Source organism: Corylus avellana, chromosome ca2 (assembly GCF_901000735.1).
Source record: "Corylus avellana chromosome ca2, CavTom2PMs-1.0".
Classification (NCBI taxonomy): domain Eukaryota; kingdom Viridiplantae; phylum Streptophyta; class Magnoliopsida; order Fagales; family Betulaceae; genus Corylus; species Corylus avellana.
In genome coordinates, this window is record NC_081542.1 from 7,903,000 (window position 1) to 7,921,639 (window position 18,640).

The 18,640-nt window shown below is 36.0% G+C and overlaps 3 protein-coding genes across 4 annotated transcripts; 1 reads left to right on the top strand and 2 right to left on the bottom strand.

Moving 5' to 3' along the window:
• The first annotated feature begins 1,429 nt into the window (after positions 1-1,429).
• Positions 1,430-2,320, top strand: LOC132168987 (NAC domain-containing protein 41-like). The gene has a single exon (XM_059580083.1). The coding sequence runs from the start codon at positions 1,430-1,432 to the stop codon at positions 2,318-2,320; it is 891 nt and encodes a 296-aa protein (XP_059436066.1).
• Positions 2,321-2,893: 573 nt separating this feature from the next.
• Positions 2,894-9,913, bottom strand: LOC132172710 (uncharacterized). 2 transcript variants are annotated; one of them, XM_059584265.1, is made up of 9 exons: positions 9,493-9,913; positions 7,439-7,708; positions 6,873-6,999; positions 6,222-6,283; positions 5,873-6,094; positions 5,038-5,159; positions 3,942-4,080; positions 3,483-3,678; positions 2,894-3,355 (listed from the first exon to the last, which is right to left on the bottom strand). In XM_059584265.1, exons 1-8 carry the CDS (start codon positions 9,883-9,885, stop codon positions 3,517-3,519), a joined length of 1,497 nt encoding a protein of 498 aa, XP_059440248.1. In that variant the 5' UTR covers positions 9,886-9,913; the 3' UTR covers positions 2,894-3,355; positions 3,483-3,516. The 2 variants fall into 2 exon arrangements, with proteins under 2 accessions (XP_059440248.1, XP_059440247.1); XM_059584264.1 differs by having other exon boundaries at positions 2,894-3,387.
• Positions 9,914-11,373: 1,460 nt separating this feature from the next.
• On the bottom strand, positions 11,374-16,572 carry LOC132171442 (protein WVD2-like 2). Its single transcript, XM_059582753.1, has 7 exons — positions 16,459-16,572; positions 14,180-14,666; positions 13,211-13,299; positions 13,013-13,103; positions 12,820-12,891; positions 12,549-12,659; positions 11,374-12,021 (listed from the first exon to the last, which is right to left on the bottom strand). The coding sequence occupies exons 2-7, from the start codon at positions 14,660-14,662 to the stop codon at positions 11,728-11,730; spliced, it is 1,140 nt and encodes a 379-aa protein (XP_059438736.1). The 5' UTR covers positions 14,663-14,666; positions 16,459-16,572; the 3' UTR covers positions 11,374-11,727.
• Positions 16,573-18,640: the final 2,068 nt, after the last annotated feature.

Sequence of the window (18,640 nt, forward strand, 5' to 3'; positions counted from 1 at the left end):
AGGCCCGCAATCCTAAACTCTCATTGCTACTTTGCCTTTGCGACTTTTCCCCGACTAGCTAGAGCCCTTACCTCGTGCCTCAAAATTAATGGAGCATAAAAGTAATTTTCATAGTCCTGAGAAACCAATACACCTGTGGTGATGAGTTGCCGTGTAACAAATGTTCCAATTCCTCTTGTGGGCAGATGAACCACTCAAATTATGCATCCACAATTTGTTAGAAGGGCATAAACATCAATATCTCCCTTCACAAACTATTCTGACAACTGATAACACTGAGCCTTGAACAAATTCTGCCAGAAGTTCCACGTGTCAGTTAAATGTCTTACCATGTTTTCAAAAATCTAAGAATATTAATTTTCTCATTTCTTTTTTCAAATAATTTTATGCTCAAGAATGTAACAAGCATAAACATTAATAAATATATACGTGAGGCCCAAAACCAATAGTCAGCTTAATTACATCAACTCAAATAAGGACCTAAAGTCGATAAATACAATTAGCTACAATAGGTCTATGACCCTATCTTTCATGACACGTCACATGACACTGATAATTACAATTAATTTCACTAAATAATTGTAACTGTACTCTAATTTATATTTTTAATTTAAATGAATTAATCCTCATGACATACATATACATTTCATATTACCATTCTAGGGAATCATTCTGTAGCTAAACCAAAATCCATATACTATCATTTTGTTCACTACTTATTTTCTTTGAATAACTAATTTAACTACATGATTATTCTTATGTATCCTGTGAGACTCAATCTCATCTTGTACATATATAAATTTCAATAAATCCCACTGAAACACTTCAGAATAATCATTCCTAATAAAATTTAAACAAATGAGAATATTCCTTATCGCTTTGTTTCTGACAAAGGACTTGGATTCCTTATTAAAGAAAGTGTTTACATAATATTACATGCAATCACACAAAGATTTTAACCTAAGATCAAACTGATAGATACATCAAAGTGACCTATACCTTAGTAATTTAGTTATAAATTTTTAAATTTTTTATATTTTTAATCAGGTATATAGACACATGTTAATTTTATTTAAAGGTAGTGACGTGAATTTTCATTCTAAATAAAATATCTCTTGCTGCTAGATGCTAGTATTTCTCTTATTATAACTATTCTATCTTAATGTGTGGAACAGGTTTAAAAATAAAAAAGGTTGTGCGAGAGGATGCAGAGGAGCTGCAGGCTGGAGGATTTCTCAGCTGAATCTCTACGGCAAGTCGTCCAGGTCAACATTTAAATTCAAGAACGGCAAGTCGTTGGTCCACCGCCTTTAGCTAAGTCGGTGGACCTAAGTCGGTGGCACTGGCTTCTATATAAGGGCAATGGCTTCAAGAGGGAGTGAAACAGAGAGTGAAGAGGGAGTGAAACAGAGAGCTGCGAGTGTGAATGATGATGATGATGCCCGTGGGATTTCGTTTTGAGCCCACTGATGAAGAGCTGGTAGGCTTCTATTTGTTGAACAAGGTAAGGGGAGAAGATATAGGTTGGGATGGCATCGGCGAGTTTGATATTTATGGTGAAAAGGATCCCTGGCAATTCTGTGGTGATCAGGAGAAGCTTTACGTTTTTACAAGGCTAAAACAACTCAGCAAAAATCGAGTGGCACGAACAGCGGGTTGCGGTGTTTGGCATGAGAATTCTGCCGACAAAATCTACGATGGTCAGGGTGATGTTATTGGGGTCAGGAAACTCTTCTGTTTCAAGGTGAAGAAACAGAAATCCAACTGGTTAATGCACGAGTTCTCGTTAGTTGGGGAGGGAGAACGAGAACGGACGACTGACTGGGTCCTGTGCAGCATCCAAAAGAAAGAATCACGATCAACAGTTGGCGTTAAAAGATGCTTTCAAGATCAGTCTGCTCCCACCGTCATCTCTGTTCAAACTCCATCTCCATTGCAAAATTCCATTAATACAGAAGAAGAAGAAGTGCTGCTACTTGAGGACGGATCGCAGCAGAGAAAGAAGATGCGCTGCTGCGATGTCGAATGTAAAGCCACTGGGACCCCATCATCAGAATGTCCAACTGAATTTGGAACGCCTGAGTCTGAATTGGTAACCCGTCTACCAGCTAGTGATAACTCTGACTCTGAGTTTAGTGTTTCATATGAATATTTGGAAACCTTGATGGGCTGTCAACTAGCCAGTAATGATGACTCTGCGTCTGAGTTTTATGCTTCATACGGTTATCTGCCGCCACCGCCTTCCCCTGTGGGTGGACATCTGCCGCTTGATGCATGGGTGGATTCTTGGGATCCTGAGTTTGATACTTTACTTCCCTAGCACCATGTCAATGATCAAAACAGAGAACCAAATCTCTGTTTTACTGTTGGTGTTGGTTAAGATAGGAAAAGATTGTAAATTTTTTTTTTGGTATCCCAGTAATTTTGTTTGAGCACATTGGTGTACTTGTTCCTTAATTTTGTTATGGGATATCCAATTTGTCAACTTTGCTCGAAATATCTCTTCTCTTGATTTTTGTTATAAAGAATGTCTTCTAACACAAATAACATGTCGTTTACACAAATAACACAAATATCTCTTCTCTTGATTTGTTACAAGTTTAAAAATCGATGGGATTTCTATGGCTGTGGTTCCAATTGGTTCAAAGTTGATTATGATCCATCAAATTGCAACTAGCGATTATTGAGAACTTTGCGGTGCCCTAATCCCAATAGATTCCGTGTTCAAATATGCCTATCAAATGGAAAAATGTTGATTTATAACATCTATATTTACCAAATAAGGTTCTGGCTGATAATAATGATAGAAAATTACTTGTTGCTGCTTGCAAATTGTAAGAATGTTGAATCTACTGTGTAAAACTGGAAAAAGTAATATCTCTTCTACTTGAACTTCAGTAATTTTCATTTTTTTTTTTTTATAAGTAATGTTGTACATATCAAAAAGCGTAAGGTGTCCTTAAGTACACAAGAAAACCAACGTTAGTCCACAATATGACCCCGATAAGAGAGCCCTAAGCCCAAAAAAACCATAGGCCTGCAAAACAAACCCTTAAAACCCCAAAAAGCCCTAAACTCGCAAGACCACAGTCCTAAACCCTCAATACGACTTTGCCCCGACTAGAGCCCCTACCTCGAGCCTCAAAATTAATGGAGCATAAAAGTAATCTTCATAGACCTGAGAAACCAATACACCTGTGGTGATAAGTTGCCAAGTAACACATGTTCCCATTGCTCTTTTAGGCAGATGAACCGCTCAAATTATGCATCCACAATTTGGTAGGAGAGCATTAATATCAATATCTTCCTTCACCAACTATTCTGATAGCTGATAACTCTGAGCCTTGAACAACTTCTGCCAGAAGTTCTACGAGTCAATGAAATGTCCTACCATGTTTTCAAAAACCTAAGAATATAAATATCTCTTTTTTTATTATTATTATTATTAATATGAAATCACAATTGAGAAGAACTGCGCTTACCCAAACCAAGAGATTCTCATGCTCCAGCACAACTTCAAGAGGCAAGTTGATATGCCTGGGCCTCATTTATCTCTTTTTCAGACTCCAGTCCCGGAAATTGTCCAATATCATGTCCTTCAAGCGGTTGAAACTCGTTATCTAAACCCATGGCAAACTCTTCAGGACGAGCTCCACCCGTTTGGAAATAATCTGCAATCTGCATGTAAAAAAGACCAGTCTGATGTAAACATCAATTACTTTGATGGCACATTAAACCTTGAATAAAATCAAAACCACAACCTTTACAGTCTTGATGTCCATAGAAATTTTAATTCACTTAATACTATGAAAGGAAATAAGGAAATTGAGTTTGGAGAATATGAACAGCACTATCATTAACTTTTATGAGATATGTAGTTAGTTATCTGCACAAATAACTGAAATAGAATAAAATAAAATAAAGAGTGAAGTGGCACTTACGTGATTGGCAAGGGTCATTCCACTTAAGGCTGCTGACTCTAAACTTGAACCAAGTAACCAATCACCACATATACCAGCCCTTCCATAAGGATCAAAGATGCAGGGGGTACCAGGTGTATTAGTTGGAAGAGCTGCACCCCTGTAGAATCCCGCAATATGGGAGATAAATCCCAATCATTGTATTTGTATCCAATTAATTTTAAATTTAAAAAAGAAAATCCTTCAAGTATTCATCATACAAGAACCATAAATAGGTCAAATTATTTAAAAAGGGGGGGAGGGGAAATGACCTTTGATCGAATTGCTTCCTAAGGTTAAAAAGTTATCAATTTACTTCCTAAGGTTTGAACTATTATCAAATAAATCCCTGTGTCTACCCTTCCATTAAATTTTTAATTTTGTTTCCATGTAATATCCAATTAAAAAATGACGTGTCAAAATAGCACAGTCAAATAAATCCTACTATTACACCCTACATGATTATTAACATATAAAACACTATCTTCTTTTTGTCATTTTTTGAGGTCACAGTATGCAAGCAACTAAAAAAAATGGTGAAAAAAAACAGACTAATAGTTCACATTTCTACAAGCATGAAGAAAAATAAACTCTTGGAAAACTTTGATCTATGCTAAATGGGGTTGATTATGGATTTATGAGGAATTGTTTCAGTTTACATAATAGATGGCTGCAAAAGTGTAGCATAACATTAATGTCATAAAGGGAACTTCTCATCCAACAGCATTGATACCATCCTCTCCCATACTCTCATTGAAAGATTTGGAGCCCAATGTGCATTTCTTTCCCCCACCCAAGTTCCTTGTTTTTTTGTCTCAAAATCACTGTTAAATTAGTCATTTCTGCCTTTTTCTTTTTTGTCATCAAGAAATGAAATCTATTAGCAAAAGGAAAGAAAAATGGAAGATGAGGTGAAAGGTGCCGTACTGGAAAAACAGAACAAACAAGCACAAGGAGCAAAAGACAGAATTTTGGTGACCCATCAAGTGTGAAGGCACTCCTATGAGCAAATAGGTCAGCTTCCAAACCAATGGAAAATATAACCAGTCACTAGTGATATTGCTAGGTCGTTTCTTACCATAACTGGACACGGGTATAAAATGGTTTCGTAAGTGATCCTTTTGGTAATCCTAGCGCAGCTTCAACACCCCCAAGCATGCCTGCCTTCACCCTCTCCGCTGTGGCAGTTGGGATGTTCTCCTGATGACAAAAATTATCACAATCAAGACTGATGAACTCAAAAATCTGAGCCATGTATAAATAAAAGTCACAAGAAAAGGAAGGTTGCCACAGCAAAGTGGCGTAAAGCATTAAAATCATAAAGGCAAATCAGAACCACCTTCCCTCTCTCTCCCTCCTCTTCCTCTAAAATTCCCTAGTTTCTATTCTTTTGTTGCTTGGTGCACCACCTTCTAATTACTCAAACAAACATTTATAGAATTCTCCATAAGACTTTCCTTGAGACACTCTTTCATTATCTTACATGATCTATTAGGAGCCTTTAACACTCCCACCAACCCCCACCCCAAGGAAAAAAAAAGGAAAGAAAAACAAACAACAACTAGGTGAGTCATAGGGCAGAGGACGCTTCAGAAGTGAGTTAGCCCAAGGTACACATCAGAATGCAAATGAAAGGTAATGCATACCCAGTTAGTTAATGACGCAATGGGTAAAAGCTAGTCCTAATAACCAAAGTCTACATCTATACACGTAATTCACGATTTCATTGTTTAACCAGGTTGATGTTGGCCATATGAACTCTTTTCTACCAGTCCCCTCTACCTACTGTCATGTTTGGTAATTCCTTGGCCAAAAACCAGAAATCTTCCAGACTTTTATCCCTATGGGTTCTGTTAATGATCCAAAGCATCAAGAGGGAGTATCTGGCTGCACGTATTCAACTTAGTACTGACCTGTGGAACCTTGTTCTGCTTCCCATAAGCTGCAGTGCTAAAAAAGGTCCAACAGTGAGGGCCACTGCTTTGGGAGCGCAGAAGTTTCTTGGTATTGTTTGCCATCCATGAGACGGAATCAACCCCTTTAACAAAAGCTCCTTCAAAAGAAGTACCGCCTGGGATAGGAAGAGGGTCCTCAAATGCTGCAAGGAGGGCCCACATAGAACTTAATTCAAGCCTCTAGCAACACAAACAGCATAAAGCAAGAAACAATCTGAGATCACTCAAACATGGTTAAAAGCAGATAATGCAGGAGAATACACTAGATTGCATCTTGTAAACCAAACTGAGGTGTTACGGGGTATACCTTCATCTGTCTTGCAATTAGAGGTAAGCCCGATGATGCAAGCAAGCGATTTGCACACTTTCCTGTTGTTGACACAATAATATTAAAAAACAAACTTACCTATCAAAAAATAAATAAATAAAAAACAAACTCAAGTAATGTTATTATTTTGGAATGTTCCATACTATAGGATGTTTCATAAAATATAATTCTTTTAGAACACTGGCGAACATCTAAATTTGATGATATGCAAGTAGTGTTGTAAACTGTAGCTGGAAAGTTATGTCGCAAGCGTTATTTCAGCTAGACTTGCAATAGTAACATAGAAGTTCAACATTCAGACATTATTACTACACAGGAAACCATAGAACTGTTTTAATAAAAACAAGCACAATCAGCAGGGGCAGAACCATGTTAATGCTTGGGAGGGCCTTAACTCCCTCCCCTAAACCCTAAACCCTTCTACCAATCAATGCTAAAATCCTAGTTTAAACCCTGGAAATCGGATATCCTTCTTGCCATAGCAGAAGCCAACTCTCTCACATGTAAGTAAGTAATCATTATGATGATGCAATAACAATGAAAAATTAGAATAGAATCTTCATATAATGTGAACATGGTATAGTAATGGTAAAATAAACTTAACAAGTAACCATGGAGGAGCTTAGTTACCATTATGTGCAATAACAACCGCATCAAACTCGCCACGAGGTTTTCCATTTTCACTCAAGTGCCACATCCCATTAAATGGTTCAAGTTTACTTATCCAGCAAGGTCTGACCACATTAACCATACAAGTCTGCCACAAAGTGTAAAATAATCGATTAGCTATGTACAGCAGAAAAAAACAAAAGTGTATGAGCTAAGTTCATTTTATTCTGGAAAAGGAATCATACAATATTATAAAATTGAAAATACAGTTCCATAAATCCCAACATATTTTAACAAATCAATGCTAGATAGGTCAAGCTAAGTGAGTGAATTCCTATCTTAATCATCATTACATATAGAAGTACAACCACACATTCAGAGCAACTAGATTATTGTTTATGAGTAAGTAGCTTTTTTAAATTTCCTCTATGATAATATTGGTGCCCATCTATTGCACTGCTTTAGGTTAATTCAATTCTTCACTATTTTCCTTTTACCTTCCTTTTAAAAGACACCTAATATGATATAGAAAGGAGAATAAGAAGACAGAATGAAGAATACTATAAGGCCAAATGAAGGATAATCACCTCAGACAATAATGAGTCAGCAAGGGGGCGCATGCCATTAACACCTACATATCTTGGAGGAGAAGAAGGTAGTGGAACAAACCGACCACCAATGTCAAGCTCCCCAATGACACCCTGCCACTCTTGAACCAGACCTTTCCCCAACCAGCAATCAACCAACTCAGCAAACCAAGAATCACTCACTGTAAAGAACTGAGCCGCATGGTCAAATACTAACGGGTGAGGGTCAATTATTCTGGTTCCCATTCTTCCTCCCAAACCATGCATCCCCTAAAATATTAAATATTGTAAGAAACCCTGAAAACATGATCATCATCACTGAAGCACTTGAAAGTAAGTCCACTGGAAAAAGCTAATAATATATTCTAAAAAATATCACTGAGATAGTCATTTCCCTGAGTTATTGTCTTGTCTTTGAAAGGGAAAAGTCGATTCATTCAATAGACTTTATTTGTTTTATCTAGTAAGAAATATATAATGAATTAGAAAGAGGCACCACCAACAAGAACTCAATCTTATAACAATTTATTTTCCGCAATCAAATAGACCAGTGACTGTATAATTGCCAAGCACTACGTAGGGTTTTCAAAAGAAAAAGGAGAAGCAAATGAAAATGGTTAAGGTCCAGAAGAAAATGTCTATGTTGATGTAGGCAGGGGATTTCAAGGAATACAAATAACCTCTGGCTTTTTCAGATTTGGCTAGCATTTGCAACAACTAGTGAATTACAACTCTATTGCACCACAATTTGGTTTCATTACCACAAAGCCGCTCAAAAAGTGGATTGGTTCCAGATGGAGAATCTACATTAAATCACCATTTTTTCAGGGTAACTAGGACTTGGGTCTATTTCTTGGGCGGGGCATAAGGATCGTATAGTTTCTTTCAATCTTTTAGTGAAACCACAAGTAGAAAAGAAATCATAGGACGAAAAAGATATTTCTTCAATTTTTTTTGACAAACGGCACTCTAATATACCCACCATAGAATATAATTCACAGTTTCAATCTTGGCCTATCTCTCCACATGAATATGATGAAGCATAAAGGAGATATATGATAACATCTATAAACAGCAAAAATAGAATTGACGAAAATAATTGAGTATCCAAACATATCCAAATCGACATAATTACCAGAAGAAAAAAAAATATATATATATATATATAAAAATATTGGCAAGAACACAACGCAAAGTACTGGCCTTTAGCAAACTAGGTGAAAAACTGCCTATTGCAAAAGGGTAGCTCTCTAAGCTTTCTAGCTTGACGTGATTTACAAATTACACTGAATATGAACAAAAACCCATGAATGAATAACCTTTTTTTTTAGTTTGCAATAAGTTAATGTCTAAATAACTAAAATTTAAACGCTGGTGAGAAAAATATGGAGAACAAAGCACGGAAACCCCACATGTGATTTTGAAAATGAGAACAGATAGTTGTAGGGTTACCCCCCCATGCATAGGCCATTGGCCGAATGAGCTTCAAATGAGTCAAAAGAAAAGAGAGGGGAAAAAGGCAACACATATCAAGAAGTTTAGAACCAGGTGCGTTCATTCTCGTGTAAATTCATGAATCTGGAAAATGATCATCCACATGGCATCATATCATACTAAACATAATTTTCATACCATAAGATCCTAAATCCTACGCTTCTACCAACAAAGCTACCTAGTCTTAGTCAGACAACGTCGTTGATGATAAGTTCTAAGGATTCGTTCTTTGTTTATTTGATAACTCAAAATTCTGTCTTCCGCGTTTTTTTTTTTCCTTTTCCTACACTTCCTCAACAATGAAACAGTGTATAAATGAGAATTTGTTACAAAAACTTCGAAATTATATATGTGATCCAAAAAATCGCACGAACACCCACATTCCCAAATGCTCAGCTCTCGCATACATTCTCCAACCCAACCCAACAGAACCACCGTCTCTAACATACACAACAACACAAAATACATTCACAGCCACTCAAAACTAACACCAACCATTCATGAAAAAACCCCAGATAATGAAAAACACAAACAAAACAAAAAGGAAGTAACTGAGCAACCGTGTCGAAAACCGTGGACCGAACCCCTCTTTTCTCCAAATTCAAGGCACACATCAGACCCGACATCCCTCCCCCGATTATCGCGACAAGCGGGTCATTGGAAACCGGCGTGGTGAACATTACTTGCTCCTGCTTGAACGTTTTCTTGATAACTGACCTTCTGGAGGTACCATACGATGGTTTTCTACGCTTTTTGGAGGTGGGTTTGGGGGCATTCATGGTGGCTCTGCTCTTGGGTTTGGGGCTGGGTTGGCCTGTGCAGGTTAGGATTAGGGTTTTGGGGGACAAGGAGGGTTTGGGGGGTTTCAGGGTTTTGAAAATGGAGGAAGAGGGAAAGGAGTGAAAGGAGGTGAACATGGTTTTTGGAGGGACAAAAGGTAACAGAGAGACCATTTGAGAGGATAATAAGCTCACTGCCTCAACTGCGCATATAGTTCGTTAGTATAGAGAGGGTCGTTAACTAATATTTAGAGAGCCAATTAAGAAATCGGTAAATAAGGATTGGTGAAAAATATAATAATAAGTTGTAATTTTTTTTTTTATCGGTAAATAAGGATAGGTGAAAAAAATAAATAAGTTGTAATTTTATTTAATTTTACTTATTCTTTTTTAAAAATAAAAAATGAAATTAAGGTTCAGTTTGTTGTAAATTTTTTTCCTTCCATTGAAAAATATTTTTAGAATAATTATTTTCAGAAACTGTGTTTAGCGTATACGAAAAATCATAAAAATTATTTATATTTTCATTCAATCATATTAACCTATAAAAATTATTATTTATGCACAACATAAAATATTAAAAATCATAAAAATAACCTAAAAATTTGAGTTTCGACAGTAATGCATCGGGACACCACCAAGACATTGTCGAGACCTTGCCTAATACCTGTTCCGGCCAGTGTCCAACGATGTTATGACAGAGTCCTAACAGTGTCACGGTCGGGTCCCAGCAAAGCCTCGATGGGGTCCCAGCGAAGCCACAAAAGTGTCTCGGCAATGTCCTGACAGGGTCCTAGAAAAGTCTTGGTCTCAAACTCGAAAAATGTGCTACGATTTTAAAAACGAAAACTAAAAATGTTTTTTTCGATCAAACTGAAAATGTTTTCCATTTAACTATTATTTTTTGTTGTATCAAACATTGAAAAATACATAAAATGTTTTTCAGAAATCAGTTTATGCCGAAACAAACGGAGCTTAAATCTAGATTTAGATAATCAAATGAATTATTAGTAATTGGGTTATTACACTGGTAACCCATTTTTGTAATAAGTTGGGCTAGTTATTCTGATACAAGTTGTTAGAACAATTATTGTAACTCTAGCATATAAAGGGCCCAATAATGATTTATCGAATCATGCAGAAAATAATTAGAATTCCTTTCTTCTCTATTTCTTCTTCTTGGATAGTAGTGACTTTATTGAAACAGCCAACCCTGCCTTCTATTACCAACATAGAAAGGGTATTTGGGTCCATATGTCCGAACAGGTGATTGAACAATTTGAGCGGGTATTCAAATTCCGTGCCCAACCAAGTGGAGCTCGGGTGTCCGCTCACAAGAGTTGTATTATTGCAGTTCTTTTGCACCCCACCTAAACAATCATGGTAGCCTGAAAATCAGGTAAAAGAAGGACCCATATGGGATTCGCTTAGCAAAAGAGTAATGAATAAAATTGGGAAAAATAATTGCAAAAAGGCTTGAGCTGGGCCCTGGGAGTTAACATGCATCATCAACATTAAATAAGGCTCTCAGTTTATTAGATTTATATAAGAGACCTTTCAAAGAGAATTCTTCATAAAAAGGATGGTCCACACTCATTCTGCTGGAACCAGAATATGTATCATTAAGATTTTATAATTGCAGGAGTCCATAACAGCAAGATCAATCACAACCGACAAATCATCAAATGACCACAAAAAAGTAATATAATACAAAGGAGAACTTCAGTTTCCCACCCCACGTTATCTCACCCAAAGAAATACATAAGATTGAAACAACCCGCTTGGTCCACATAATAATGGATTGACTCTTTTTATATCACAAGATATGTACCAATATAAGCTTACAAAGCATATACAATTTCACATTAACAGCAAGCCACTTAAACATGTCATTCCTGAAGAAAAGAAAACAGGCAGTTTCTTTTCAGAACAACCATATGGTAACCAAGGAAAATTAAGAATTTCTCAGCACTTAAAAAAAGTTAGACAAAAAGGAAAAGGAAAGACTCGAGTTTGTTAATGAACAGCAATGTCTCCATTAGTCTGCTCGTTGATCTTAGGAAGAGCTGTTTCCCTTGTCTCCTTCTTTTCCTGCTTCGGTTGGTCTTTGACTTTGCAAGTGCCATTAATGTTAGATTCACTGATCTGGCCCTTTCTTTTCGGAGTGATCATGGTAGCAGGCTCCTCTTTGAGACAACCGAGGCTGTGGCGGTGCGCCCGACTGCAAATTGCCTCCCGGGATGAGTTGGTTGCATCACCATAGCTCTTTCTCCGGCTTAGATTTGGTGACTTTGGCCGAGTCAATGGCAACTGGCATTAAATAAGTATGTTAAGATTTTATTTTTCCATACAAAAGCAGCAGGTAAAATGAAAGTCAAGTTACAAGGAAGCACCAAAATATGAGTATCACAAATATACAAGGCAAAAGTTCAGAGGACTTCGGCATAAGATTAATAATGATCTTTCATTTTTGTGTTTTTTTTTTTTTTTTTTTGGTAAGTAATTTGCAAAAAGACAGCAATTTACCTGAAAGTGCCTAAAGCCCCAAATTTTTTTGCAAATCATAGTAAAAATATATGCTAGTTCAGAGGAAAGTATGTAGCTCTACTAAACTCGGACTAGGATTACCTCAAATCGCATAGGTAAATCCTAGTCCTTCAATACAGAGTAAAATGCATTCTGATTCAGTTTTATGGAGTCCCATGATATCCAGTCTCCATATTCACTTGAACTTCTGCTAAACACTGAAAATTCAGAAATCTTTTGCTATACATCCCTGGAGGCTGGAGCTTAGAGGACTTGTAAAGAACTAAGGAAAGAATATCCAATGAGAGTACCTTCTTGAGTTCAGTCTTTGGTGGAGGGCCCTCGTAGTAGAAACTGGGTACTGGTTTGGCCTTGATCACCAGGTTCTTTCTAAGTTGCTTGATGGCTGCTTCTTGCTCTTCCTAGAAATATTACAATAGATTGTTCAAAGAAAGGGTGGTTATTTCAAGAACACCTATCCATATGTGCAGCATGAAGAAAATGCAGGAACGTAAAAGAACAATATGCATCCATACGAACATGCAAAATGGTACATGACAGACACTAATGAAAGAGATGTACCTTGGTCCTTGCCTCACACGCACTTTTCTCAGCCTCCAGAGCTTGGTGTTTCTCCTCTAACTTCGTGTAAAACTAGATAAAGGGAATAATAACAAAGATAAATGACATATTGGATGTGATACAAATCCACAGATGATAAAGGATATCACAGAGCACATATATATCATGATAACTAGTTCAATTAAGGAAATACCTCCTTCCGTCTTTCTGCACGTTTGCCGCTTCTAAATGTTGGAGCTGTTCCAATAGTTACCTTAGATTTAACAGTTCGCACAGATGCAGCAGTACTAAACACGGTTAAGGATAATCCAATCACAAAATGGCATCTACACCATCTATATAATTGAAAATTCACTCAGATGTGAACTGTTTACAGTCAAACAAAGGATATGAGGAAGCCACAGAACAATTATCTTCTTCATCATGATGCTTCCTAATATCAGGTTGCAAGGCCTTCCTTAGTGACAGAGGTGAGTTTGGCTGAAAACAAATGGAAAATTTTCAAAATTAGAGCCATCTCTAACTCTATAATTGCAATACACTGACCTTATATCAATTATCATTCTAATCTCTAGCTACATATTACACCACCTTCTATTATAACCTCAAAACTCAAAGCACATTGAGGATGCATTCAAATTGACAAAATAATATAAGTATGATTTAGAGTTGTTGCCTGGGCACAGTAGGGAAGTATGGACTTTTTTGAAAGGGAAAAAAAAAAGACACAAATTCAAATTAAACAACTATGGGAAGAGTTCAAAACATGAATGCCAACCCAAACCAAGAGCCATAAATAACTTTTCCTTTTTTTTAGGTATGGTCATAAATTAGGTTGGAAACCTCAACACAAGCCTCTAGCTTGTGGGCCAATCTACCAACCCATATAAAAAATTTGAAATGGCTACAAGTGTAAATGGGTGGAAAGTGGAAATAAAGTCTACATTGAAATGAAAAGACAAGAAAATTTCACTCAATTTTTGTAAATGTACAATGCTTAACTTGGCAGGCAACAGAGAATATGTATCACAGAGAAGAAATAAAAAATTAAAGCCAAAAATAACAAATTGTTAATAGCGTTTCTTCTAAACACTTTCCTATCCAGATCTCCTACTGCACCCATTGTAAATACTAAATAGCCACCAGATAAACTTCACTTGTCTATGATTGAATTTGTCAGCTACAACCCAACCCCAATAATTTGGTTTAGACCACATCAATGGATTTGATTCCCACAACAGTCAATGAGTCAGAATGTACTAAAAAAAAAAAAAAAAAGTCAAAATGTGCCATCCCAACTCGGAGAAGGGGTATAGCAGGGTAATTAACAGCACATAATACTGTCGAGGATATTAATTACCTGTGAGTTCTTTGTAGCTTGAGGGGAGAGCATATTGTTAGCTTTGGGTGAATAACTCACACCATTAGCAGCGCTTTCAGCCTCAACAGTATGTGCGCATGGACCGCGCTTTTCAGTTGCCAGAGAAAACGGCTGTGGAACAGTGTAGGTGCGCACATTCCCGACAGCAGCAGATTTTGATGCAAGCGGGCTTGACTTCTTATTGTCACTTGACTTCTGAGCCCCAGGTTTCTCAGCTTTCCCCTCAGGCAAACCAACACCAAGATTTGGGCTTTTAACACCTAGCACTTCCTGTTTCTCAAGACATTGCTCAACAACTGAGTTTTCCTCAGTACATACCTTCACATCATAGTCCTTTGCTTCAATGCTGTCTTCTGAAATTTCAGGAGCAACATGAACTTTATCAGGAGAAACTCCATTTGAAACAAGTACAACACCACTTGGCTTCTTTTCCATGTGCAGATCTGTAAGTTCTCTCCCCATTACACTGCATAAAAAGTTGTAGCTAAGAATCAATATGCTTCAGGAAAGTGACAATATTGTCAGTAAGAAAAGAACAACAACTCCTTTGTACGCTAAGGGGAGAAAACAGAAGAAAGCCCCACAAAATAATAAAAGCAGTTCTGCTCATCTATAGTTTCCATACAAACAGAGCACTATCTTCCAATTGACAAAATGAAAACTGCCCAACAGTTAAGGTTTGAAAAGAGACCATAAATACTTATAGGAATCTTTCCTTTTCTGCATCAGAACACGCAATATCCCACTTTATTTAGGATTGGTTATTGAAGGACTCTGCAACTCTTGCACAATAGCATATGATTTCTGTATGTGTCTAAGAACTCAATAGGAACATGTGACACTAAAGTTACAACGGGAAAAAAGAAATTGAATTTTTACCAAGAAACATGTCGCTAAAAAAGAAAAAGAACCACCTAAAAACAAGTAAATCCAACTATGAAGAGAAAAATTCACTGAAATTAACAACCATAAATTATTAAAAGACGATGGAGCTAACATTTCAAAATAGTTTCATTGGGCACGGAAAACTCCCGAGTAAAAAAAAAAAGTAACTTAGTACCCTGAAGAAGATGTTACATGCTTCTTTATATGTCAGTTGAATCCATATCATATCTAGCAACAGCAAAAATTGACAAGCAACTGAAGGATCACACTTCAATCGTTTCGTTTTGAGCTAGAAATAATATGCAAATTTAAGTCTTAAAGGCAAAACCATATTGTCACACAGATCTGAAAGGGGGAAATCCCATTACAGCTTCGACATAGAACCTTTTTTTTTTTCTGCCTGAATGATGTACAAAAAGTTGCGTGAAGGATTCTTAGATTTTCTTTTGTAATTTTTAAACTTCACCCTATTCTTTTCACTTTGTTTCAACGTCGGCAAAGGAAAAGGTAACGGGGATACTCCGAAGTACAATTCACAGGAAGAAACCACAGAATCATCTGTAAGCTCCCAAGGAAATTTCCAAATAAGAAACAAAAAACTGTAAGTTTCAATAGAGAAAGACAAAGAAAGATTCTATTAAAAAAAAAAAAAAACCCATAAAAACATCTACAAGCGTAATCATGTTAATTGGTACCTATGAGGGGGGAAAAGGAAACTTATTTCCCAACGAAGCTGATTTCTTAAGTTAATTCCCCCCCACACAAAAAAAAATTATATCAGTGTTAACATGGCACAGAGAGAGAGAGAGAGAGAGAGAGAGAGAGAGTAGCTTCAATTTGCAGAGAAAACTCTAATAACAATGAAAAAATTTCTGAGCGCACCCAAATATTGAAGAAACTGAATGACCCAACAAATTCAAGCAAAACCCACAACCCACAAAACACCACCAATAATTGTATACAAAGCATTAGAAAAATTATCGTTTCTCAGACTGCCAGGAAAAAAAAAAACACCTACAATTTTAGACAGCAGCAGACTCAAAAGAAAAAACCAAAAAAAAAAAAAAGCTTTCATTTCTCAACTAAACATTGCAATCTGAGCATACAGTCAGAAAAAACATAAAGCTTCCATTTTAGACTGCCAGGAAAAATGAACACAAAAAACCCAAAGATAATATGCATGAGAGAGAGAGAGGAGTCCTCAGAGCTCAGCATCAAGCAGCTGAATTGAGAACGACCAACGTAAGAGATCAAGAACACCGACATTGCAAAAAATTAAAAATACAAAAAAAACAAAAACACAAATAGACGTGGAGATCAAACAAACGAGCGGCACCCCAAATCAGCAAGAAACGTGAGAGAGATTTGCTTACATTTTGTGGTCCGATCTGACAACTTCTTCTTCAACCCCCTCTCCCTCTCTCTCTCTCTCTCTCTCTCAGAGAAATAAACAAAGACAAAGAATAGTATGATTTTTCCTTTCCTAGCTTAGACTTTTCATAGACAGGCGTTTCTCTGTGTTAGCATGGTTAGTTATATAACAAGCGGTTATTTTTTATTTTAACTTTTAACCCCCACCCCTCCTTTTTTGCTGTGCTTTTTGGATGGGGTTCGGCAAGTCCCGATCATCTGTCAAGGTCGGGTCGTGTTTAAATATTGATTAAATATGTTAAATTTTTAAATTTTAAATTATTTATTTTATGTCGAATTCATATCATAATTGCTAATCGTGTAAAAAATTGATAATCTTTAATATCATGTGTCAAGTTTAAATCATATCGAAACATGAATATAACATTATATAGATTAACTTTAACAGACCAGATTCATCAACCTTAAATTTGTGTTATTGTATTAAAAATTGTCTTTTAACCCTAACTTTCGATGAGACGGACCCTTGACAGGTTTTGGTAACAAGTTTGTGTTAGTTTAGGAAAAAAAAAAAAAAAATTATATCTTTGAGTTAGTTTGGATTTGGAGTTAACTACCAACTAGTAGTTGCTGCTAATTACTGATTAAAGCAACTGATTAAGTCAACTCATTAGCAAATTAAATTTGGCTGACGGGAGCCAAGATTTAATTTGTTCAACCAACTTTGACATGATATATAATCAATCATGTTTTAAATTCAGTTTGGTCCCCAAGAGGTAGGTTGGGATCACGCTTAAATGAAACAAATGTCACAAGTTCGAATCATCCTCCCCCACTTATACAGACATATCAAAAAAAAAAAAAGTTTTAAATTCGATGAAATTGAATTAAATCACTTAAATTCCAAGTGTGAATAGTGAAAAATTAGGCATGAATGAGCTGAAAGTCAACATGTGTGTGTTTGACATTTAAAAATTATATTGATGGAAACTTTATGGATATATTTATTAATTTTCAAATAAATGGGTATAATTAACATTTTAAATTGAGTATTATGCTAAACTTTATATTAATTTATTTATAACTTATCAATATAAATTCGAGTATTACTATAAGAAAACTCTTATTTAAATAATAATAATAATAATAATAATAAATAAGTATTAAATGATGAAAGATTTGTTAGCTAAGATCGGAAATTAAAGAAATAGGTTGGAATTTATTGTATTCTTTAATAATGTTCTTCTCCTCATTGATCAAATGAATTTAATATTAAATTTCTTGTTTTTTTTTTTAGGATAATAATTTTAAACAAAATTATTTGATTAGCCCACAAAGTAAACAACCAATGAAGTAATGATAATATTACCAAAAAAAAAATGAATGAAGTAATGATAAGGTAATTGACACGTCTGCAGCGGCTGTTACCCCTGACAAGCGGGTCGTCAATCACGGCAAGATTTAACATTACTCGAGTAATACGCTTATTTAAAGGGCCCGGAGGAGGTTTGAACGGCGTCAAGTGACGGCGCAAAATTTGAAAGACTTTTCCTCCATCCAAATGCTTTTGTCCTATTCAGACGTGTCACCTCATCTTCTTTCAAGGCTTATTTGTCGGAGATTCCTCAAAAGGGACAATTTAGTTTGAGTTACAACGTTACCCTTCCCACGTGTACGTTCTCTCCTTTTTCTTTTTCTTTTTTTTTTTTTAGGGAAAATGACCCCCTTTTTTTTCTAAATTTAAACAAAATAAATAAACCTTGATTTATTTAATTATACGAATTAGACTATTTATTCACAATTTGTTAATTCCGTGTCGGGTTCGTAGGTCGTATCAAAAATGTCTAATCATTATGTCATGTATCAGGTTCGAGTCGGGTTAATGGATTTAATTAATGGATCAAACTCTTTAATTTTAATCTGCGAATTTCGTATAAAGTTTATAAATGTTTCCGCCTTAAATGTAACGTGGCATAATAATATGAGTATGATTGATTCAGTGTATACAAATCTTAGCATCTAAACATTCCTCTAGAATTTTATATGGTGTAAATAAAACATTCATCATTAATTGAAAATGCTTATTTACACCATCAGCAGAGAACGTCGGTTGAACCACCAACGGTCCACTTGGCCATATAAGAAGCATGCACGCATCATGGTCCCAAAAATATGAATATGTTT